At 37.4% G+C, this 26,392-nt stretch overlaps 1 protein-coding gene across 1 annotated transcript in view; it reads left to right on the forward strand.

Moving 5' to 3' along the window:
* Nucleotides 1-26,392, forward strand: part of oplah (5-oxoprolinase, ATP-hydrolysing) — a 55,813-nt gene that overhangs the window by 22,860 nt on the left and 6,561 nt on the right. The window contains exons 13-24 of the mRNA XM_039753799.1: nucleotides 1,603-1,740; nucleotides 2,176-2,314; nucleotides 4,452-4,564; nucleotides 7,789-7,940; nucleotides 8,127-8,287; nucleotides 8,414-8,515; nucleotides 12,469-12,643; nucleotides 12,739-12,923; nucleotides 17,584-17,730; nucleotides 21,462-21,596; nucleotides 21,754-21,903; nucleotides 22,819-22,976. Of these exons, the coding sequence (XP_039609733.1) occupies nucleotides 1,603-1,740; nucleotides 2,176-2,314; nucleotides 4,452-4,564; nucleotides 7,789-7,940; nucleotides 8,127-8,287; nucleotides 8,414-8,515; nucleotides 12,469-12,643; nucleotides 12,739-12,923; nucleotides 17,584-17,730; nucleotides 21,462-21,596; nucleotides 21,754-21,903; nucleotides 22,819-22,976 (1,755 nt within the window). The remainder of the gene's footprint in view (nucleotides 1-1,602; nucleotides 1,741-2,175; nucleotides 2,315-4,451; nucleotides 4,565-7,788; nucleotides 7,941-8,126; nucleotides 8,288-8,413; nucleotides 8,516-12,468; nucleotides 12,644-12,738; nucleotides 12,924-17,583; nucleotides 17,731-21,461; nucleotides 21,597-21,753; nucleotides 21,904-22,818; nucleotides 22,977-26,392) is intronic.

Here is a 26,392-nt window from a genome sequence, read left to right on the forward strand (position 1 = left end):
AAGAAATTTGACGACTGAGAGGAGACCATTTAGAACATCAGTTTACTATTTTTAGTTAATAGCTAAATTTTATCAGTATCACATCCATATAGTTCTTAAAGGTTGTCCAGGGTTTTGTTTCAACTACATGTTTTGATAGTTTGTTCCAGATACCCACAACTCTTTGAATAAAGAAGTGCTTCCTAGATTCAGTCCTACATGTAAATGCACTTACCCTTAATTTCCACTGATGTCCTCAAGTACTGTATGTAATTAAGTTGAAAGATTTCTGCTGGATATACTTTATCAATGCCTTTGAGAATTTTGAAGCCCCAAATTATGTTCGCACACAGTCTACTGTGCTCGAGACTAAACTGGTTTAATTCCCTGAGTTTGTCAGAGTAGCGCATGTCTTTATGTCCTGGGATGTACTTGGTTGCTCTCCTCTGCTTAACTTCAAGTGCTGCTATGTTTTTCTTATAGCATGGTGACCATAACTACACACAATACTTCAGATTTAGCCTCACTAGTGCATTATATAGTCTGAGCATAATGCCCCTTAGATTATATCATGAAAACATCTGAATATAAATCAACATTTTATTTGTCTTTTTAATCATTTCTGCACATTGCATTTAGATGATGAAAATGTTGTGTCAACATAAACCCAAAAATCCTTTTCAAAAGTTGCGTCCTTTAGGACATTGTCTACAATCTTGTATTTATAACTGATGCTCCTTTTTGTAGCACTTGCACTTTTCTATATTAAAATGCATTTTTGAAGTGTTCTCCCAGTTCTGAAGCTTGTCCAAGTCTGTTTGAATTGTTTTGGTGTCTCCTCTATGTCTGCCATTACTCCAATTTTAGTATCATCTGTGAATTTCACAAATTCAATAACTATACCAAAATCAATGTCAGTAATATAAAGACTGCTGACAGACAATCCCCTGAGGGACTCCATTAATGATGTAAGTCCACATGAAGCATTCTCCTCTTATCTACACTCTTTACCTCCTGCTGGTTAAGCAACTTGAGAGCCAATTTTGCAGGCTACCTCTGATGCCTACAGATTCTAGTTTCAGAATTAATTTTTGGTATGGGACCACATCAAACGCTTTTTGAAAGTCTAAGTAAATTTTGTTGTGTGTTTTTGTTTTTGTCAACTGTTGCAGTTGCGTTTTTAAAAAAATCTAAAAGATTGAGTTGGCAAGATCTTCCTCTTATAAACCCAAGCCCGCTTTTATTTAGTTATATCAATTTTCTACTTTATTTACTATTATAGTTTCCATAATGTTGCATGGTACAGAAGTAAGACTTTCCATTTCTTCTAGCAATGCAGATACATTTTTTACAATTACTGAATACATAAGAATGTTACTGAATCATTATCACAATAATCAATGTTATTTTCCCATGGGAAACAAAAGCTGCATCTTCGAACTTAGCGAAACACACTGAACCTTTCTTTGTCTTTGAGCTTTCCCAGAATACACTGTTCTTCTTTTCATCATGACATGACTTTCAGGCTTCAGCTGTTTACCTAAAATATGTCAGCTGAAATGGTTAAAATGTCTCCCATACAATTCCTGTTGTTTTCTAAAATAATTTTCACTTCTTTTTCAGGTCTCAGATCAGTACAGAAATCTTCTTACATCTTCGCTATGACCGAACTGACTGTGCTCTTATGTGTTCTGCTAATGGATATCCTAGCAATGAGAAGTCTTGTCATGCTGGTGATTTCCGAGCTGCCTTTACTGATAGGTGAGACATTGAACCCAAGCCAACATTTAACAAAATGTATCCTATGCAGTAAAGAATATGGGTTTTCAGGAAGATTCATTAGGCTGCCCCCTCGGAGTTATCTTCTTATTCTTATCTTCTGCGTTAATGTGACTGAGCGTGAGACTTCGTGATATAAATAAATAATTTCAGCCAGGTTGTCTATTAACAACACTGATGCTAAAATTTTATATCTGATTTGTGCATTACTTAAGATAGCGAGTGTCTTCTTCATGTAATATGTTCCTTCTAATTTAGTTATGTTTCTGTGATTAAGAAGATTCATATACAGTATTGACAAGATGCCCTGGATAATCTACATTGAGAGTTTTTGGTTGACTGAACAGCTCATTACTGTCACACAGAGTGCATTTGATTCCCAGATCTTGTGCTAAGTCTGCTACAATTTCTTTACAGGTACCTTAGGGAGTTCGGTTTTACTATTCCTGAGCGATGCATCATGGTGGATGATATACGTGTAAGAGGCATTGGTAGGACAGGCATTGCAGATGAGAAACTGATTAGCAGAAGTATGAATCAACCACAAGTTAAAAAGGTAATTTTTGATGTAATGCACTTTGTTGTACCTTTTTTATTCCAATAATGTATTAACAATCACATAAAAATGTCAAGAATGTGAACATGCTAGGGTCAATTGACTTAATAAAGCAAGTGAAGATAGATAATGAAGAACTACAGATCGTTAAAGAAAGATTTAATTTTCCTGAGGTTAAAAACTACATGGATAGAGTTTACGGTCACAAAATTTAGATTTCATTCAGCTCAATGTATTCGTATAAGGTACAGTGAGCACTGACAAGTTCAAAGCTTTGTTCACATGTACAAATTCAGTTAATGCAAAACACAATTTTAAATTAAATCAATTGTCATATATCTTAAGCCAACAGTATATATAACTGCAAGAGAGGAAAACAAAAGCACTAGTCTACATGGACCCTGGCACAAATAAATTCACAGAGCCTGTGTGCCTTTGCCCCAGCTAGATACAATGAGCTTCAACATGAGTTGGTATTACACCCTCCCAAGGTTACTTCTAGGAAAGCCCAAATTCACTTGCCTTATGATGACTATAGGAACTATAGGTTAGGACTCTGTCTAGTGAATCCTGGTACCTCTGCACCACTAAACCTTATATAGCCCTTAAATGGCTGGGTCTGTCAGGTAGTCCTTTTTACAAGTAGGAATGGCATGCATCCACATAATGGTCTGGAAGATAATAATTGACCTGATGGTCTTAACCATTATAAGAGCAACATCTTCCAGGCGTTTCTTGCCCTTGGGGCAGTATGCTGACTCTTATCAGCCGGGAGAACATCTGGCCTCTCACCAAACCTGCATCACTTTACTCTGTCTCTGGTGGCATCAGATAAATTGTTTCAAGAATCCCAGTGCACCTGCAGACCCTCCTGTCTCCTGCAGTTAGGCATCGTTCCTCATTGACATGTAAAGTTGCACCTCATTGTCAGTGCAGAGTTTTTGTCTCTTTAATTTCAGTGCTGGAACCTGTGTTTGCGTGATGCCACAATTTTCTCTTTGGAAAACTATTGTCAATGTGGCTATATATAGCAAGATTTTTTTTGTAAATATTTGAAACAGCAGTATAATGTATTGTTACCTTCATTTCTAAACAATTGCGGACAGATCTTGAGTCATTTATATTGCACACTTCAACACACAACCACACTCAGTTATATAGAGCCAGTTAGCCTAAAATCTCTATTTTTGGGATGTGAGAAGAAAACCAGAGCACCCAGTGTGAACACAGGGAGAACATTAATACCCCGCTCAGAATTCAAGCCCAGAATCCTGGAGTTGTCAGCAACAGTGCTAACCATTCCACCACTGTGTTTCCTTTTATCATCAGTTTGTTTTTTGATATAGACTGTATAGTAGATAACATATAAAAAGAGCAGCTCACCATAGTTAAATGAACCTCTAAGACAGTTAACATTGATGTGTTTGTATTATGTCAGTTACGTGTATATTTAACAAGTTACCTAGTTGTATATTTAAAGGTAACACTATGAGGATTTTCATATCTTGCTTTGTCCTGATTTTTGAAGTATTACTTAAATAGTAATCAATGAGTGCCATTGGCAGAATAGCATTTTCTCTTCACAATTATTAATCATTTTCAATAGTATTGTCGTGAATGACTTTAAAGGGACTCATTTAATTTTTTAAAATAAACATTTACTTAGTAAGCCATGTCTAGCCTGATCTGTCTTAAGTTTTACATTTCTGTTTTATTCATTTTTGTAATTATGATGCAGTTATAAACAAAATAAATCAACGGGGTGGGCAGGAGGTCATGGTAATGCAATGTTATTGCTACCGCTTCACAGATCTAGCATCCTGGTTTGAGTCCCATGCCTGGACACAGTGCAAATTTCACATGGATATTCTCCGTATGTCTTATGTGATTTCCCTCCAGGTTACTGCAGTTTTCCTCCCATATAGGCTGACTGGCGATACTAAATTGGTGCATTTTGAATGAGAGTGTGTGTGCAAGAGGATCCTGTGATGGATTGGGGCCCTGTCAAGGGCTATTTTCTGCTTGTTCCTAATGCTGTCAGGGTAGATTCCCACAATTCCGAATTGGATTAAGCTGGTTGAGAAACTCCTGTTACAGCAATATAAGCAGGTATAAATCCTTTTCCTTTGTTTTCAAGGTGACACGGTGCTATTTTCAGAATGGATATGAGGATACTAAGGTTTTCCTTCTTGAAGATCTGTCATGTGAGCACAGCATTTTGGGTCCAGCAATCATCATTGACAAGAACAGGTATGATGGGATTGCTGCTAGCACTACCCAGGACCAAAGAAAATTTGATTGGTTTCCAATTTAATAGCTCTATGTTTTTCTGACTAACATTTGCATAATAACTAGTGAGGTATTGCCAATCAAATGATGCTTACACAATGCAAATTTTAAGTATTCCTTGTTTTATATACATTGAGTGTATTTACAGTAAGTTAGATATTCAGAAATCAGAAAGTTGTGTTTATATTATTACTTGGTCAGCACTGCTTTGATAGAATGTGACAGGTTTGTAAGTGCACTCTTGAACATTTACTTTGGTACTTTTTTCATCAGAAGAGTTGGTAGACAGAGTACTGACTTGGACTAAACAATTCACCCTGACATAGCCCAACCTACCCTAAATAATATCCAATGTAAAAGGCTGACTTTAAATTTCACAATAATTAAAGAAAGATGACACTCTCTTCCTGCTGCATTCAAAAGATGTTACTCATCTTGTCCCTGGATGACAAATTGGACTGGACTGCCAATACTGATGCTCTATGTAAGAAAGGTCAGAGCAGACTATACTTTCTGAGAAGGTTGGCATCCTTCAACATCTGCAGTAAGATGCTGCAGATGTTCTACCAGACGGTTGTGGCGAGTGCCCTCTTCTACGCGGTGGTGTGCTGGGTTGGCAGCATAAAGATGAAAGACGCCTCACGCCTGGACAAACTTGTTAAGAAGGCAGGCTCTATTGTAGGATTAAAGTTGGATAGTTTAACATCTGTGGCAGAGCGACGGGCACTAAGCAAACTCCTGTCAATCATGAATAATCCACTGCATCCACTTAACAGTGTCATCTCCAGGCAGAGGAGTAGCTTCAGTGACAGACTTTTGTTACTGTCCTGCTCCACTGACAGACTAAAGAGATCGTTCCTCCCCCACATTATGCAACTCTTCAATTCCACCCGGCTGAGTAAATGCTATCATTAATTTTATTTTAATTTTTTTCATTTTTTTTTTCATTTTTATTACTATTTAATTTAATATTTGTTTCTTTGTATACTGCTGCTGGATTATGTGAATTTCCCCTTGGAATTAATAAAGTATCTATCTATCTATCTATCTATCTATCTATCTATCTATCTATCTATCTATCTATCTATCTATCTATCTATCTATCTATCTATCCTAATCTCAGGTCGTCTCTTCTCCTTAGATGGAGAAAAAGCAAGCTATCATTCAGCTCTGCTAAAGGAACTTCTATAGTGTGTATTTGGACTTATGATATCAGTGACTCGCTTCAAACAGAATGAGAAATAACCTGCTATTAAAGTTAGTCACATCAGTCAATTCTTAATAAATGCTTTCTTTTTGCAAGGTCATTTAATATGTGTTTATAATGCAGCACATTATCAGAAATTCTTTGCTTATTTATACTAGAGGTAATGTAGGTTTGCATTCTGCAAGCTATTTTAGTTTTCTTGAGGAATGGATAAAATTGTTGTTGTTACAGTATAGTAAACAAGAAAAGTATGGAATATTAATGAGGTATTTTGTAACTGGAATGATGATTTTAAACTCCCAGGTAAATAACTACAGGAACAAGTCAGATGTGAAATAATAAAGAAAGATTCAGAATATATAGAGACGGTAATAGCTCTGATTTTATAGTAGACCTTGGTAATACTGTATAATCGGTGTAAATTACAGAATACAGAAGAAGTCAAATGAAAATTTTAAAAGAAATCAAAAGATATCATTATTGTTTATAGATAATACATAAAGAATAGATAGAAGTGAGTGTAAGGTGTGAATATATTAAACATTTTAATAAAATGTATGACTGTGACAGACTGGGGCGCTGTCGTCCCCTTGAACCCTCTGATCAGACGCCAGACACCAGGTAAAAGTCCAATAGTTGACTTTATTATGATTATACAGTGCACAAAGCACCCTCGTCTCCACAATACTCATATAAATACACAATAATCAATAAAAAAACACCCCTCCACTCCCAGACACGTTGCCACCCTGCCACCCAGCTCAGCTCAACATCTGGGATCTCCCACAGTCCTTTAATAGTCGGTGACCCAGAAGTTCTTCTGAATCCCTGTCCATGTGACTTCTTAGCACTTCCGGGTCAGATCAAAAGTCTTCTTTTCTTCCCGGAAGTACGTCATTCCTCCTGTCGCTATGACTAAGACGTATTTCTGGGTTATAGGGCACGTGAGAGTCTCTGGGCCTCCCTGCAGCGTCCTCTGTTGGCCCCTGTAGTATCCAGCAGGGCTGTGGATGAAAACTCCATTGTCCATAATTCCCTGCTGCCATTCGGGGCACCTCCATCCTGCAGGGAGGGCTCCACCTGGTGGCCTGGGGGTATTGGCCGGGATGACTGGCCAGCCATAGTCCACAATGACAATATTTATTTCTCTGGTAAAGAAATAATTTTGTTGTAATTTTTGATTTCTTATATCACTTATGTAGTATTGCATATATTTTTGTTTATGAAACATGTTTAAGAAAGAGCAAGATATACTGTAAAGGATATGAGTGACACTCCAGCCACAAAGACTTGCTACCATCTGCGATATTCTGCAACTGCCAAAAACAGTCACTAAGTTTGCCTTTTCTGATTACCAAATGTGGAAAATCATTGCAGTTTTTTCTGATTTCCACAATTAAAATACATATTTGGTGAGGTTGTATTTTTCTGTGCCTTGGGCCGATGGAATCAATCTGTTAGTGAGAAAAGTGTTTCTTTAGGTTGTCTGCAGATAGTGCAGACATACATACACACACACATATGAATGTACGTATATATCGGTATATATTTATAATTTAAATATTTTTAAATTTGACCATTTTTTTCAAATTTTTGTCTCTAAGAAGGGAAAACAAAGAAACTGGTAGTTTTTAGGGAAAGCTAAGATGTGATTTCAGCAAAGAAATTTATAGTACTGTACCAAACAGATCTTATGTTTTCATATCATGCATTTTCATGAACTGGAACATTTGATATTCCAATTTTGTAAGTATAAAAGTAATTAACTTTTTGGAGACCACTGTAGTTTTTAAATGTTATTATGCTTCTTTATGTTTTTTGGAGTAGCCTAGTAATTTCCATTTTCTTTCAGTTAAATACCAAACATATCCTCTGTGTTTGCCTATTAACCTAGTCTTTTGGTTTTGTTACAGTAAGCACCATGCCTTATTTTTCACTTTCTTGTAAAGTGTAATGACTTTTTTGAAAATTTCTTTAGCACAATTTTAATCGAACCTGACTGCGAAGGAAAAATTACAGAGCAAGGAGATATACAAATTAGCATTGGGACTGGTAAAATTCAACAAGTTGGCACAGAACTTGATGCCATTCAGTTGTCCATTTTTTCACACCGATTTATGAGCATTGCAGGTGAGGAAGTTTCTATAATATACAGTAGCCACTAGATACAGTTCCCTGTATGTATATTTGTGATTCTCTTTTTAGCAATTAGTCACAACATAGCTGATTATCATATTGAATTTTGTTTCTGATTAAATGTTCTTATTTATAGTGTAGAAACAGTATTTATATATACTGTATATATATTTTTTTCAGAACAGATGGGTAGAATTCTACAGAGGACTGCAATCTCCACCAATATTAAGGAGCGTCTGGATTTTTCATGTGCTCTTTTTGGGCCTGACGGAGGCCTGGTGTCTAATGCACCCCACATCCCAGTCCATTTGGGTGCCATGCAGGAGACTGTTCAGTTTCAGGTAAATGCATTGCAGCTATTTATTCTGATGTACTGTATCTAACAGGGTTACAAAACATGGGCAGAGCTGACAAGTTTGAAAATAATATCTGAATATGTTTGATATCGGAGACACTTTATTTTTCAGATTAAAGAGCTTGGTGATAGCCTATGTCCAGGAGATGTTATTCTAAGTAACCACCCCTGTGCTGGTGGAAGCCATTTGCCAGACCTAACAGTTATTACACCTGTGAGTAAAACCTTTTTCCAGTATCAACACTTAGCATTTTACACATCTTTAAAATTGGACCATGGTAAAAAGAGCAACATAAATTTGATCCTTCACTTATGAAGAAAAATAAAGGTCTATATAAAGCCTAATAATATATATATGTATATACATGTATATAATATAAATTGATAGTGCTTCCAAATTTATTTTTAAATATTTTGGAAACCTCACATGCCTTCACAGGTAGTTAGCAGTTCTAAAAAGTGACTGAGATAATCCAGAGGCAATGACACATACATACTGTAACTTTTGAGTAAGAAATATTTGTTTTGAAGCATCCTGTAACAGGCCACTGCACAATTCTTTTTTGGTGTTAAAGATCTTTGATAGGAATTACAAAACATAGACCAAAAATGTTTGTTTTCTGATTAAATGCATTTCATTATAAATGATAGTTACATATTACCTATGCAAAATAAACAAAAGATACATATGCACAACATTTGTAGATTAATGGCTTTCAGCACTGTACGGTAGCTGTGACAGAAACTGTCAGTAGTAGGGTTTACACTCTGTTAGATTCTGAATCAAATGCTTTTGAATAAGAGAACATGTGTTTACACTATAATCTGATCCTCTTTGGGATTAATAAAGTATCTATCTATCTTGTACCCTGCACACTATGATGCATTTATTACAGTACTTTGTACTACTGGAGAGGTGCAAAAATTCTGAATAAAAATGATCTGACTCAAAATCTGACATTCTACCAGTGCATGTTAATAAGTTAAGTTACACTTAAATAAAGTATGTTAGTTAATTATTGTTTGCATAGTGTGTGATTAATTCTAATTAGTTTCGATTTGTGTTGGAAAATTTTATTATTCTGCTGAATTACAAGACCTTATATGGACTTACAGAGTATTACCTCCTAGTAGAGCATTCTGGAGAAAACAGCACTAGCCAGATAAGACAAGGTGTGGTGTAATGACCTCTCACCTTACTCAAGTAAAGCGATATAAAGTAAAAATATTATAACTGAGTCAAACAAAAATGATGTTTTGTGCTCAAATTGTATTTAGAGTGATGCAATACATGTTAGCTTATCTTTTATTTTTACAAATAAGTTACAGATAATTCTTAATTGCTTTTTGAGGAGACCAAGAAGCATTTACAGTGCCCTTACAATTCTTCTAAAACACAGACTGGAAATTCATATGAGCTCAGCCGGGAAGGAGGAATGTGAGACTGTACAAGCGAAAACTCTGAAAATTCCCACAGTATGTCAGGGTAGCACTCCTGTTAGGCATATGGATCAATAAAATAGATTCACAAGGGTGTAAATTAGATACTATATGTCAGATCATATTACATCTGTGGGTAAAATAAATATTTTGAGTTTTGTTTTGGGATCATATCAAGTTAAACGGTGACAAAGGTCACTGCACACATATATGATATTGTGCTGAAATTTAAAAACCAACATCCACTCTATCAGTATTACTATCAAAGACAAACTCTAATTTGGTCATAGGAAATCACACAGAGGATGTGTATGAAAATAGAACAAAACATGTAACCAATAATCTTGATTGATAGTAAAGTCCTTTGAGTCAAGGTACAACAAGAGGCACTGTCGCTAGTTCTATGGAAAATTATTTTACTAAGACAAAAGAACTGAAAACCAAGCTAGTTGCAGCTAGTAAGCTAACACTCACAACTGACTGTTAGGCTAGATTAAAACCAAAAGTTAAATTACAATAACATGCCATTATATAAATGATAAGGTTTTCGCGGTCATTATCATCACATGTACTGAGTAAAATAAAATTGACTTGCTAATCAGCACGCAACATGTTACCAGCATCAGGATCATGATTAGTGAGTTCAACTACCTTACTTCAAAACTTCTATTTTCCTTACTTTAAAACATTAAGGACACATTTGTTATTAACAGACAAGTAGTAGTTACAGTATATCACTTGTGTATGAAGTTTTAAGCTATCAGTCCACTCACTGAAAGATATTGCAGTATTGAATCACAATGTTTAATATTTTAAAATTAAGACTGGCAGATAAAATTGGTGGTACTACAGACACAAAATGTATAACTGAACACACTTGACAACCTTTCTATAAAGATACTGTAGATAACTACTGCTGTAGAGACATGGGGACTCACAAGCAAAGTGGTGGTGTGTGTTCATGACAATGTGCAAAACATTATGGCCACTAATCTCCTACCATTAATTACAATGTTTCCTTCACAGAATGAAAATCACATTCAGTACCTCAATTAAATGACAAAAGGCCACCTGAGCATTCCAGGAAATTTGGTACTTTTAGAGTGTCTCTTTTTTGCTGCTGGAATGACAAGTGTGGAGGACTGCCGGCTTCTCATGCCGGTCCTCACCCCCAGGCCGCCAGGAGGAGCTCTCCCGACAGCAGGATAGTGCTCCGAGTTCCAGCAGGGCCTCATGGACTTTGTAGTATTTATACACAGCCCTGCTGGATACCTTGGGGGCCACCAGGAGTCGCTGTGGGGGGGCTTATGGGCTCTTTTGTGCCTTATGACCCAGGAGTACGTCATGGTCACGGGACGGGAAGGAACGACGTGCTCCCGGGTTTAAGTAAAGGACTGATTGCCCTGACCCGGAAGGAATAAGGAACTGTGGACTGTTGGGACAGGAACACCTCCGGGTCAGGGGCTATAAAAGGATGATGCCTCAGTCCAGACACTGAGCTGGGAGGTAGAGAAGCAAGTGTCTGGGCGAGGAGGAGAGTTTATTGTGTGTTTGTTATAGTATCGATTTATGAGTAGTGTGGAGGGTGCTTGGTGCACTGTGGAAAACGAAAATAAAAAGTATTGGACTTTTACCTGGTGTCTGGAGTTGTATGTGAGGGTTCAAGGGAGCACTAGCGCCCCCTACTGCCACACAAGTTAACGGAGCGTGTCTGCAACTGACTCTCAAATGCACAATATTCTCAGATTCCCAAATGAAAATGCATAAAATGCTTCTTTATACTGTAAAGATGCAATTTGCGATGCATTTTCACTTAGCATTAATCACATAATGTACGAATAAAACATTATCAGAAAAACATTATCCTTGTATTTCATTGTTGTTAAGCAGTGTCACTTTTTTACAAGTTAACTGATTGTTATTAAAATTATTTAATTAAAACAGGTCAACTGTCGATTTCAAAATGAAATGAAAAACTCCTTTTCTGAGTTATAGATGATAACTCTCAGCTACTATATACCGTAACTCCTCCTCCCTTCCTGTTTATTCAATGTTTACTCACTTCATGAAAAGCATTCCATCTTTCAATCTTTGCTTTTTCTAATCTGCATGTGGTCTTTGGAAAATCTACGTAAATCTTCAGGTGGCCGATGTGCCCGCCTCATTATTTGTTTATTCTTCTGTAAATACAGCATATGAAGAAATATTTGGACTTTTTTTTGCAGTTTTATCAAATTGTATATGTACTCTTGATTTTCCATGGACTTCTGCATATAGCTTCACTTTAGAAACTGTCATCTTCCCAACTCTTCCAACTTCCTTGTAGCCAGCCTGGTTGTAAGCAGCCAGAGGATATAGAGTTCAGATTACATTGTCCCGTGAAAACAGTAGCAGAGGCATTTCCTTTCAGCACTGGTATGCAGAAAGGCTTCCAGTTTGCCACTTAGTCTTCTGTATGAAGTTTGGCCAAATAAATTACTGTATTTTATTGTGTTTATTGCATACTGACAATATAAGAAAATGTAATATACTTTGCTAGGTGTTAATTGACAGCTTCCAACTTGAGTTTTACCATGGACGCTGTACACCATGCTCATAGCATGTTTCCTCTTCACCTCTTGCAAACATCTAATTGCTAAGATTTCACTGATCACTTTGCTTTAAAGACAACCCACCATTACATTTACTTTTATCCAATGAGTATTTCTTATACCTTGCTTTCCTCAGGTGTTTCATCCCAATGTATTAAGACCAGTGTTCTTTGTTGCCAGTCGAGGACATCATGCAGATATTGGTGGCATTACTCCTGGCTCCATGCCCCCTCATTCAAAATCACTGCAGGAAGAGGGGGCTGTTTTCATATCCTTCAAACTGGTATGCAATGGTGTATTTCAGGAGGAAGGTTAGTACTTATTAGATGATGGTGATGTTGGACAGAATCATATCTTGATTCAGGATGGCGGAGGGAATCTCATTTTCACCTTTTTTGTCATTTAGCACTCATAGAAGCTCTTATGGCACCAGGAAAATTCCAAGGGTGTTCAGGATCAAGAAATCTCCATGACAACCTTTCTGATCTTCGGGCACAGGTAGCAGCCAATCAGAAGGGCATCCAGCTGGTGGGTGAGCTAATTGACTGCTATGGACTAGAGGTGGTGCAGGCATACATGGGACACATCCAGGTATGTTGCATCAAGGTGTAAATACTGAATAGAGTTTAAATTGGCCATTCAGATTTGTCTAGTTTACAGCAAAATGTTGTGTAAATTTGTTAAATAAATGTCTGATTTGAGAGGACAGTAATTGAGGTTCTCTTAAGAAAAGATAGCGCAAACTGCATTTTGATACTCAATATATTGAAACAATAAAAGTTTTAAGTAGAAATTAAGCAGGTAATGTAAGTAAAGCAAAGTTTTTTTTTAAATGTTAATGCATTGCAGTTGAAGAAGTAATAGTAGCAGTAGTAATATTATTACATGTGCAGAGTACAGTGAAATTTTTACTTTCATGTTGAACCAACATACAACAAATGGCTCCTCTTTGATGCCATGATAAACAAGAATGTATTTGTAAAACCGGACTTCTTTTTAGTTGAAAACTAGGGGGCTTTGCCCCCTGCTCGCTTTGTTCTCCAACCATACCCAGCCTGCACTACGCACCAGCCACTTCGCATCTCTGCTGCTCACGTATGTGGATTTCACTTTCACCAAACAACAAATCTTTTCATTCTCTTTCATTCTCATTTCCTCTTCATTGGAAAAAAAAATACTATTTTTCCTTGAACAACACGAATTAGGCGATCTACAAGTCTCCGACTTAAAGTTTAAATCTGAACAATATATTCAATATCTTTTTGCTATTCTGTTATTTCACTGAGTAATAATTTCCACTTGTTTGTGCTAAAGTGATCTTTACTCTCATTTTTCTGAGACTTTTGAATTGTAGTACTTCCATTATCTGTAACCTTCTCTGCATGTGTATCACGACAACGTTTTTGAATTCTTTATGATGTTCTCCTTTGTCATCTACTCTTTGTCTTTTATTTCTGACCCCGGGCATGGTTAAATCTCTTGGCACAAAGTCTTGTCTCGCAGGATGTGAAAGTATCTCTCTGAAAAAGTCACATCTCATCCCAGGCTAAAAAGTCTTATCTCGTCCCAGGATTTTTTTTATTGTAATAGAGAGACCTAAATCAGCTTACCCAGTATACTCCTTACTACTACTTTTTCTATGTTCCCATTACCTGAAATCTTGTGGGGAAATAAAACACAGAGTCTATTTATCTCAGCTTTCATTTAATGAAATGATATAGCATTAGAACCTTGGGGGGTTTCTATCTCACCTTAAAATAAAAGATTATGCTGACAACCATATTTCTGTGAAGGTTGTTAGCAAAATTGTAAACCACCATTATAGAGTTCTAAAGCTTTAAATACAGAAACAGTGGTTTTACGCAAAAGCCTGTAAAATAAATGCCTAGTGTGTTCTTCATTATAGAAAGCCAGTACTGTACATAAAATAAAGATTGGTTGTTCAGTTTTAGAAGCTAATCACCAATATGCTTATGTGATGCTGAACCTTGTCATTCCCTGCTTTTAAAACATAGCATTGCATAATTTCATTATGCATTTAATAGAAAAACAAATTACAAATACTGCCATAAGGTAAAAATAAGAAACAAAAATGTTCAAAATATATTAACAGTGGATCAGATTAGATTGGAAATCACAATTATTTTTCTACATACAAAAATATGATATTTTTGATGAAGAAGGATTATCTTTTTATGCCCAATTCATAAAATAAAACTTGTAATTGATGTTGTGTTTGTAATAATTCTATGTTATGGCTTAATGGGAATTATGTTGTGTTGTAATACTGATTCAAATGGGGAGATGACATTTTGAAAGAGATGAACCAGAAAATGTGGTGTAGTCAAAAGTACATACACATATTGAAAGCAAAAGTCAAACTACTTTTTCACCGCCCCAAAAAACAAAACCTGTCAAAAACATTGCAAAGTTATATGCCTGAGAATTATCAGAAAGGAATCTCATTAAGTCTTGCAGGAATTTATCCTCAAACTCTACTAAGAAGTGACTGTCAGAGCAGACTTTAAACCCATTAACTAATTGGCATCAAATGCTGCAACCTCCAAAACCATGCTCCTCGGCAACCAGGAACTGCTTCTTGACAATGGGGCTTGCGAAATGGTGGCACCCATAACAAAATAAAATGGCTCTAGAAAGACACTAAATAGGTTTTTACAAAGTTAAAAAGAATTTGTACAAAAATAAACCAGATATTTGGAATCTTCATAGTCAAAATCCCATAACAGACATATAAAGATTCGAAAAATCCTAAATGAAGGCTGTGAAAATTAAAAACCAAATGGAATTGTAACAGCTATTTTTTGTAGTTTGTTTTCCTATGTTTATTAATTTTATTGTCGTGACTAATATATTACTATAGTGCCAACTTAGATGGGTTTCTGTAGTAGCTGACAGCAGTCTGAAATGTTTTCTTCTCATTGTGGTGATGTTTTTTAAGCACCTATTTGCTGTTCATGTGACTAGGAAGACGCCTGATCTATGAGATCATCCCACTCTAAACCTATGTACAATATCATGGTGGAAAATAGTAATAGTGTTGAATTAATTCAAAACAAAACAAAAACTTGGCTATAGTGCTAGTTAGTGAGGAAGCATAACAGAATCCTAAGTCAGTGCTAGGTAGTTTAAAACCTCTTTTTGACAGTATCTCTTTGGTTAGCATTCTTGTCCTTGTGCTTACTACACATTTGCCTGTGCCCTTTTAGAACCTCCCTTCTCTTGTTTTTTCCTTTAGTGCCCAAAATAAAATAAAATTTTATTTTGAACACCTATTTCATTTTTGATGTTCATTAGAGCAGAAACTGGGGAAACAGGATTAAATCTATAATCTGACTTATTTCTACTGCTTTCTTTCCAATAGTTTCTGGATCAATCTTTTCAATCTTACATTGTGTTTGGTTCCTAACTGTGTGTGTGTGTAACCTGCAACAGTGGGATGGCAAGACTGTAGTGCTGTTTTGGCACATAACTGGTTTCAGCCTGTGTAGTTATGCAGACAACAAAACTGCAAATTATTGTTGATTGGTGTACCGTTTTTAGTCACACATTTTGAGCAGTAGGATTGAATTTGTTTTGTGCAATACTTGTTTTTGTGCAAAATGGATCTTGAAATGCAGTGAAACAGAGACAAAACTACAAGAATTTGATTACAGTTTATACAAATGACAGTATTGGAAACCTCAGTCTGTAATGAGAAAGTGACATACACAAACAAATATGAAAGGAAGCTGGAAGACAAACTATATAAAACAGAAAACAGCATTCTCAACCAACTGTGTGGGTGGTGACTATCCTAGCAGAACTGCATGTAAGTCAGAAAAACAACCGAGAACAATGCCCACCAATGTACCCATTCTCACACAGGGCCAATTGGAATTAACAGTTGTGATGAAAACTGGGGTGTCAATGAGCCCCAAACCCCGACACGAACACACAAACACAAGTCCCGGGTTCAAATAAAGGGTGGTTTATTAACCAAACTCGTTAATATGTTGCAAAAATGTACAAAAACACAGGTTTCTCTCTCCATAATTCCTCTTTTTACCACAATTCTCTCACCACCACACTGCCCTCACCCTCCTCTTCCTCCTTGCCTCTCTTCCTCCCAGCTCCAACTCACCTGGATAAGGGAGTGCAGTCCCTTTTATTACAGAGCTGGGAGTACTTCCGGTGCCAGGACAATTGCCTGATGGAAGCACTTCCAGGTCACACAGAAGTCCATTATAACAGTGAGCTTTGTCTCCCTGCAGTGCCCTCTCGTGGGCCCCAGTGAATCCAGCAGGTCTGCTCTGTTGGACTACATCTCCTGGCATATCTTGCTGGTTTCCTACTGGGCACTGATATCTGGGACTGCTGCCATCTAGCGTGCTGTGGGAATAAAAAACCTCCAGCGACATCTTTCTTTCCAGGTGGGCTGTCCGTCCATCCTTTTTGGTCCTTCCTTCCAAGTCTGATCCTTTCTTCCTCCCTGGCCAGAATGCTTATCTGCCTATTAGGAGTCTCTTGTCCGGGTAAGGAACCATCCCCCCCTCCTGGCCAGGATGTCCATTCAGCCCATGTGGCATCTACACAGTTCATCTATGCCTTTGGTGATGTGGGGGGAACACTCACACACACAGGGAGAACTTACAGATCCCATACTGACAGTGCTCAAGTGTGGGATTCAAAACCAGACTGCTTTATTAATGAATCATTAGTGCTACACACTGCACCACTGTGCCACCTTTAGTGTAAAATAGTGCCAAGAAAAGAAAATCTGCAAAAATAACAATAGCAATTTTCTGCATTTCTTCCATATGTATAAGTATACAAAGGTATAGTAAATGTAAACAAAGTATGAATAATGTTAATTTTAGAATTCTTAATGGTGCCAAGCCTTGCGGTTTATTGTGGTTCTTTGTGTTAGTAGAATAATGGTATTAAAAAGCTAACTATAAACTAAGCCTTTCGTTTTTGGCACTCAAAGTATTTTCCTCCAACTGCTTTTTATTCCAGAAGTAGATGAAAATGAAAAACACTGAGCAGTAATACAGCACAGCCAACACAAGAAAAAGTGTGAAAATTCAAACAGGGAGTATTTATTTGGGATATGGAACCATGTTAAATTTAGCAGTCAATTGGAGAACTTTGCCCAGCCTATGAAGTTTAATTCATTTTTCTAAATTTTAACCAGAACATTTGTGTTTGTTATTTGTTTTCTTACAACCACTTTTTTTTCTTTTAAACTCAGGCTAATGCTGAACTAGCTGTCAGGGAGATGCTTCGAGAATTTGCTTATTGCCACAGAGAAAGCACTGGTTCTCTCGAGGTACAAGCTGAAGATTATATGGATGACGGGACTCCAATCAGGCTAAGAGTAGAAATCGATGAGATTCAGGTGAGAATCACTTCACATTCACCACAATACGGCATTGAATCTCTGTGTTCACTTATTTTCATACAGTTGCAAAAGCATTTCAGAGTAAGTAAGTAATATGCAAAGTCCTGTGTTATAATTCTCTCAACGGTCATTCAAGTATTCATTTTCAAAAGCACTTATTCCTGATTATTGTTGTATGGAACCTACGACTAACTCAAAACTAAGAACATGATGCAGTAACTCCTATCTGAAGTGAAAATACACATTAACATATTACATTTTTGGCATGTTAAAAAATATAGTTGTGCAGTTATAATGAATTTCTTGTAAATAATTTTTCTAAAGCAAGTTGTTTATAGTGACATTTTGTTACGGTGGGTCAGGTGCCCTCAAAGGTCATGCTCAATCCGCCCCACACTGTGACAGTTGTTCTCAATATATCAAGGGGAACCTCTCTGATAATCACACTAAATTCACCAATGGGAACACACTGACAATCATGTTTGATTTACTATATATACAGTGTGAACCTTGCACCGGACACAGACAGGCAGACACGTTAATGTCCCCCACAAACACACGTTTATTCTTCATCTCTTTTTACAGTTCAGCTCACTAATCCCCAATACCCCTCAGTCCAGGCCACTCCAATTCCTTCTCTTTTCTTCTTCTCTTTTTTCTCTCTCTCTCTTTCTTTTCTTCTTACTGCCTCCTCCCTTCTCCAGACGTTGCCACTCTTCCACCCGACTCTTGTCTCTGACTGGAGGGAAGCGGCCCCTTAAATGGGAACCTGGATGGGCTCCAGCTGCTTCCCGGCAATCAGTCCTAGCCACACCCCAGTGTGGCGGAAGTGCCGGCTGCGCACCCGGAAGCCGTCCGGGTGTCCCCTGTCGTCTTCCCCCCAGCACTTCCTGGTGTGGTGGAAGTTCTGGGCTCCAGGGTTCCTCAGGCACCGGGGCGCCGCCTGGCGGTGGCCACGGGTCCCTACAGGGCTGGGCTTCCAATCCCTGTACCCGAGGCCCCCAACATAACCAGGACGGATGCCCCCTCGTGGTCTGGAGGAGGCACAAGCCCTCCTCTGGTCCTCCTGGGCGTCCCAGCCGGGCTCCAGCCCCGGCCAGGGACCACAACAGTCATATGAAAAAGTTTATGAACCCCTCTTAATTCTTTGTATTTTTGTTTATCATTGGCAGAGCTTTCAAAGTAGCAACTTCCTTTTAATATGTGACATGCCTTATGGAAACAGTAATATTTCTGCAGTGACATTAAGTTTATTGGATTAACAGAAAATATGCAATATGCATCATAACAAAATTAGACAGGTGCATAAATTTGGGAGCTCCAACAGAGATATTGCATCAATTCTTCGTTGAGCCTCCTTTTGCAAATATAACAGCCTCTAGACGCCTCCTATAGCCTTTGACGAGTGTCTGGATTCTGGATGGAGGTATTTCTGACCATTCTTCCATACAAAATCTCTCCAGTTCAGTTCAATTTGATGGCTGCCGAGCATGGACAGACTGCTTCAAATCATCCTATAGATTTTCGCTGATATTCAAGTCAGGGGACTGTGACGGCCATTCCAGAACATTGTACTTCTCCCTCTGCATGAATGCCTTTGTAGATTTCGAACTGTGTTTTGGGTCATTGTCTTGTTGGAATATCCAACCCCTGCGTAACTTCAACTTTGTGACTGATGTTTGAACATTATCCTGAAGAATCTGTTGATATTGGGTTGAATTCTTCCGACCCTCGATTTTAACAAGGGCCCTAGTCCCTGAACTAGCCACACAGCCCCACAGCATGATGGGACCTCCACCAAATTTGACAGTAGGTAGCTGATGTTTTTCTTCGAATGCGGTGTTCTTCTTCCACCATGCAAAGCGCTTTTTGTTATGACAGATAACTCAATTTTTATCTCATCAGTCCAAGCACTTTGTTCCAAAATTAATCTGCCTTGTGTAAATGCTAATTTGCATACAACAAGCGACTCTGTTTGTGACGCGAGTGCAGAAAGGGCTTCTTTCTCATCACCCTGCCATACAGATGTTCTTTGTGCAAATTGCGCTGAATTGTAGAACAATGTTTCAGTAAACCATCTACAGCAAGATGTTCTTGCAGGTCTTTGGAGGTGATCTGTGGGTTGTCTGTAACCATTCTCACAATCCTGCACATATGCCGCTCCTGTATTTTTGTTGGCCTGCCAGACCTGCTGGGTTTAACAGCAACTGTGTCTGTGGCCTTCCATTTCCTGATTACATTCCTTACAGTTGAAACTGACAGTTGAAACCTCTGAGATAGTTTTTTGTAGCCTTCCCCTAAACCATGAGACTGAACAATCTTTGTTTTCAGTTGCTTTGAGGATCCCATGCTGTCTGTCACTCTTCAGAGGAGAGTCAAAGGGAAGCACAACTTGTAATTGACCCCCTTAAATACCTTTTACTACTCATGATTGGACACCCCTGTCTATAAAGTTCAAGGGTTAACAAGCTCATCCAACCAATTTGGTGTTGCAAGTAATCAGTATTGAGCAGTTACATGAATTCAAATCAGCAAAATTACACGGGGACCCAAATGTTTACACAGCTAGTTTTTCACATTTGATTTAATTCCATACAAATAAATACTGCTTCACTAAAAATCTTTGTTCGGAAAAAACCCCAGTACTCCGATGTTCCTAGGAAATGAAAGACATACCACTGTTATCTTTTCTGTTGAAAGTAGAGTAAATTAGTATGCAGGTTGAGAGGGATTCCCAAACTTTTTCATAAGCCTGTACATATGAATGAAATTCCTTCAAAGCAGGTTTATTATTTTTATTATACTTTTTCATGATTTTTCCAAAATCATTGTACAGAAAAAAGTTGTGTGTACAATCCAAAGGCACACTGCTAAGATGAATACAAATACTATATTTCTAATCTTTATGAAAACCCTTTTAATTTTTCCCTTTCAGTGACACCTTCTATCTGAAGTAATAAATACAGGTAATGCACAAATGTAACTTTACACATACGTAACAAAACAAATTATACTGTATATAATGATATCATAGTACAGCTGATTTTACTCATTCAGGATTCATGCTTGCATTCCACCAGATGCTTCTAGAGTAAGCTTGGGCTCTCTGTTTCAGAGTAATGGAAGAAGTAGGGTCAAGACGAGATAGACAGATAATCAACTGAAATTGTTAAAAACGGGTGCTGCATCATGCATTTTTACATCAAAATATAAAGTATTGTAACATTTATAACTTGAAATCTCAAGGGCCAGTTCTTACTTCTTGAGTATTTGAATCCAGAGTTGTGCACAAAGAAAGATAATTTAATTTTGAAGTTATTGACATTATTGAAATGAATATTGGTGTCTGTATGGATTGACTTGTTTGTGTTGATAACATATGTGCTGCAAGTAGAGGAAATGCATCTACGCAACTATGTAGCTACTGCTTAAGTATGAAAAGATAATCATCTGCTTTGTGCTTATGTGTATGAATGCATTCTTTACGTCCTCTAAGTTATGACTGTACTCTAAAAATACTGTAGTAAGTAAAAGAATGCATTACAAAGTCTGCCATAATAAAGCATTGTGAGACATTTTATATTTCTTGTTGTTAAGTTTTAAGGTAAGGTCATAGTGTTACCCTACTGTTAGAGCACAGCATCTTTAACAAGGCTCTATAATGTAAGTACACTTTATCTAGGTTGTTTTGCAATGTATTTTAATTAATTTCTCTGCTCTTGGCATAGGGAAGTGCACTGTTTGATTTCTCCGGGACTGGTTATGAAGTATTTGGGAACTGTAATGCTCCCCGTGCCATTACTTTGTCAGCTCTTATCTATTGTCTGCGGTGCATGGTTGGTCAAGACATCCCACTCAACCAGGTGAATGACTGAATGGGCATAGAGTGGGAATGTATTCTTACTTTGCCTTATTGAGTTACTGAGGCATGCAATGTGATTTTCACTCAAAAGCTCTTGCCTATTAGACAATGCTTGGCCAATGTAAATTGAGACTGACCACATATTGTTTCATTTGAAGGGTTGCCTGACACCAATTAAAGTCATAATTCCACCAGGATCAATACTACAGCCTTCCCAGAATGCTGCTGTGGTGGGCGGGAATGTGTTAACATCACAGAGAGTGGTCGATGTAATTTTTAAAGCGTTTGAAGTTTGTGCTGCATCTCAGGTGAGTTACCAAGAAGTCATTTACTCAGTCAGTCCTTAAAAAAAAAAAACTTAATTTAGTTAAAAATTGCATAAGGCAAGTAACATGTTCATACATCTAAGAAGAGAAACCAGAATCTACAAGTTTGCATGATGAAATTGCATCAGTTTCTTGCTGTATGTCTGTGACCTCTACTGTTAATTAGCTTCTATTAAAAAATGCAGTTATGTCCAGTTTTATTTTTAGCTTTTGCATATTTTTTAAATTGAATTTGATTGGATCTTCATATATTCATTAGTGATAACATGATTGAGTGAACAAAGGTATCAAAGTTTTGTGTTTTTTCAATTTGTATGATCTTACCATAGCAATCAATCATCATTAAGTTCCTTTGTGACCACTTGAGTCTATCAAATGGCAATAATACTTAGGGCAATCTTTGTTAATACTGTATTGAACAACCAAAATCAGTTTATAGTAAGTTAACCCTGCCTTACATAAATGTCTCAATATTGAAACTTAAACAAATTATATTCCTATACCTTGCTGTTATTTATGCCTGTTACTCTGGAAATTATTCCAATATCATTTCTAAAGCTTGAGGTCTATGCCTAATGGCAGTCAAAGACCTTAAATGATGAAGATTTCAGACAATAGGTAAGCTTCACAAGTGGGGCATCTTGCCAAAATCACACAAAGATGCAAGTCTGAATTCATCTTGGAGATCAAAATGAACACAATTCAGGGACCTTTAAGCCTCTGTGATTTTAACATTAACTCTATGCAGAATGTAACTTTCTGTTGAGGTTCTGACCTAGACATGACATTCATTAATAACTGTTAAACTTTGTCAAATCTTTTAATATGTAACTTTGGACCTTAACATTATTGATCAGAGACAGTCCTTGTTATGCCCTGCATGTTCTTCTTTCTCAGGGCTGCATGAACAACATAACATTTGGAAACGAGCAGGTTGGATATTATGAGACAGTGGCTGGAGGTGCAGGGGCCGGGCCAGGTTGGCATGGCCGCAGTGGGGTTCATAGTCACATGACCAACACACGTATTACTGATCCAGAAATCCTTGAAAAGAGGTGAGACTGGAAAATTTGGTGCAGTTACTACTTTTCTGTTGCAGGTAAAATGACTGGGTTACCCTTTTTATGGTTGGTCTAGACAAAGGGATTTATATGTTCAGACTGGTCTTGGACAGGGTATGAGGTATTGTAAAATAAAATTTAAAAAAAAACAAGAAAAGTGCAATACATACTCTTCTCAAACCAGCTTAATCTGGTTCAGGGTAGTGTGTGCCTGGAGCCTATTCCAACATTTTTGAGTACAAAGCAGTAACCAGTCCTGAATAGAATTGTAAAGAACAGAATTGTGCATCCATTCGTATACCCATTTACACTATCACTCACAAGGGACTACACATAATTTAGATTTAAAAAATACAATCAGACATAGAGAAAACCTGAACCATCCATACAAACACTGCACAGGTAGCCTTCAAAAACTACACAGGTTGTTTATGAACCTAGGATACCAGATTTATGTGGTAACAGGATCAGCCATTGCACCATTGTGCCACCCAGGATACAAAAGGTTAATAAACCACAATTGCAAATGGGAAAATGTCCTAGTAAACAAAAGTTATATTTCCTTTATAGAAAAGCGCAGCAATAGGGCTCATGATGGCATGCATGAAGTCAAAATGGTATGTAGGAAGACAGAGAGTGGGTGTCAGATCAATTAGGTGCCGGGAGTTTTCTTTCTTTCAGGCCAGGTAAGCTTTGCCCCCAGCATGTCTGCACTGAGAGAGAGCAATTAGAGGGCAGTGACTTGGGCATGAACTGTAATTGTACACTGGACATATCGCTCTTGTGGCTTTTGCCCAAGCAGCATGAACCATTTGTAATTCCTGCTTTATTTCCATTATATTTTTTCCGGAGATTGCTCAAAACCAGCTGAGATTTTTCTGCTCTATATTTAGAACCTTGCCATCCTAGTATCCCCTCAAAAAGTCAACGCTTTCTGTCACTGTAACTGAGTATTACTGTGTGTGCAGTTTTTAAACACCTACCAAGTGAAGTAACAAATGCATTGAACTGAAGGCAAAGTAAAACTGCCTACAAACATCATTCAGTGCAAAATTTAATCTGTAGCAAAATGCAACTTACAGGCATATACAATATCTAAGACATTGTTAGAAAAGGGCATCCTGTACAGTATAAAGTAGTATAGAGAAAAATTAAAAGTATACAGGTAGAAAAACTAGTACCAAAGCAAATGCCTAAATATTTACTATGGGGGTATGCAGATATATGTCACTTATATTCGATGCCATCATTGTTAAAGTAACACCTTCTTTTAGAATTCCTTTTTGTAACAGAAAAATACCTGGAACCCAGTCATCTGTCTTGTTGTAGTTCATAAACAGTATTTAAGACTATTTGTCCACGTATGACAGATGAAGGGAACCTGATATCAACATATGGAGTGGAGCCACGGCAGCAATTTTCAAGCTCTGTACTGGCCCATGGTGGTGAAGAGGAAGCTGAGTCTAAAGGCAGAATTCATGATTTACTGGTTGATCTTCATCCCTGTCATTACCTATGGTCATGAGCTGTGGTGTAATGATCAAAAGAATTAGTTTGCAAGTACAATGTGGCAGAAATGATGTTTCTTTGCAGATCCAATGGGCTGACACTCCGTTCTCAGGTGAGAAGCTTAACAATTCAGGAGAGCCTTAGGCGAGTGTCAATGCTCAATGGTATTGAGAGGAGCTAGTTAAGGTGGTTTGGATATGTCATTACAATGAAACCGCCCCTCCCAATCTCCCAGGGCAAATTGTCCCAATGGACCGAGGCACATCCTAATGATCCCAGGACATGCTGGAGGGATAATATCTGCAGGTTGGCTTGGGAACACCTGAGAATTCCCCTGGAAGAGCTGGAATCTGTATCTAGAGACAGCATAGTCTGGGCCGACATGCTTGGCCTGCTGCCATCATGACATCCTCACCTGGAAAATACAACTGAGATGATGAAAAGAGATAAGCTGTAGATCAAAGTTGCAGTTTTTTAGTGGACCACCAGGGGGCATGACTGACCCACGTATGATCCTTGGAGAGGTGTGTAAATGCCTGCTTCCTGCCTGGAGAGTCTGAATGTGGAATGAGAGTGTTCTCTGTCAGGACAAGTAGTGGCCAGACCTTTAAAATTGATATTTGAGGAAAATGTTGTTTTTAAATTAATGGGCGGGAATGATAATATTAGTTATGAAAATGAGCAACTTTTGACACAAACAGAAACAATGTATACATCACTAAATCCCTAGGTTATGATATGATTTTAGTAATCTTGAACTATCATAGAAAAATAAACAATGCTTTACATAGAAATTTTACTTTTATGTAACTGCGTAACTAACACAGAACAAATGATTAAATATGAAGTCTGCTGAAAAGCAATTTTTATCTCAAAACCCTTATTTAATGTACTGAGCTAATAAGGTTCATGCCACATTCTATTGTTCTTTATCCATCTGGCACTGAAACACTTTTTTTAACCAATTCCACTATTGACCAATGCATTTGATTTCAGTCACATTATATTTATTTGCATTGGAGCCTCTTCAGCAAGTGCCTTGAGACAAAAGTGGCTTAAGTGAATGTAAGAGGCAGGGTAACTGTAATAAAAAAGTGTAAAGTGAATATTCTAAAAAGAATTCATTGGTGCAAATCCAATGAATTGTGACCAGTTTGCATCAATGTTTGAAGAAGCGGCCTCTCTAATCTAGTGTTTTCTTGTTTATCAAAATTATCACCCTGTCATCCAACTTTAACTATGAAACACCACATAGAAAGAAGGTCATCTTGATCATGAAATTACACCGCCATTCTTTTAGTCACATTTTATGACCATAGGCAAAGAATGATTAGAATACTGGTAATTACATCCTCAGAAAAAGCTTTTATCTTCAATTCATGTCTGCAATATTTGACCTTATCTCTTTCCCAGATCAACAGAAAGCACACCTCACTTCTGGTAGGGAACTGTGGCCATCTATTTGCAGGTGCTAATTCTCACCCTTTCTATTACAAACTCTGCTGTGAACTGTCCCCATTGTGTTTCAGAATTCACAGTCAGATAAGGCTAAGATGACATCATCATCTACACATTAAGAGATGCCGATACTCTCCAACCCTTGAATATTATGTCCTACAAAATCTTGAATAGGTTGAGGGACAAGCTGCATCCTTGGTAAACATCTTTTACTACAAATTTGATCACCCATTAAACACTTTTGCTGTCATCTCACTATAAACTTTTCCACTATTGCAGTGACCTCAGACATAGTTATGAAATCAGTACCACCAGATGTTTTCATTTACTATCTTAAAACTGTCTTGTTTATATGTATATTTGTGTATGTAATTCTTTTCTTTTCATGTTTTATCATTCTGTTTGTGTATATGTTCCACTTCTATTTTACACAACATTTTAAT

The sequence above is a fragment of the Polypterus senegalus genome, chromosome 5 (assembly GCF_016835505.1).
Source record: "Polypterus senegalus isolate Bchr_013 chromosome 5, ASM1683550v1, whole genome shotgun sequence".
Taxonomy (NCBI): domain Eukaryota; kingdom Metazoa; phylum Chordata; class Cladistia; order Polypteriformes; family Polypteridae; genus Polypterus; species Polypterus senegalus.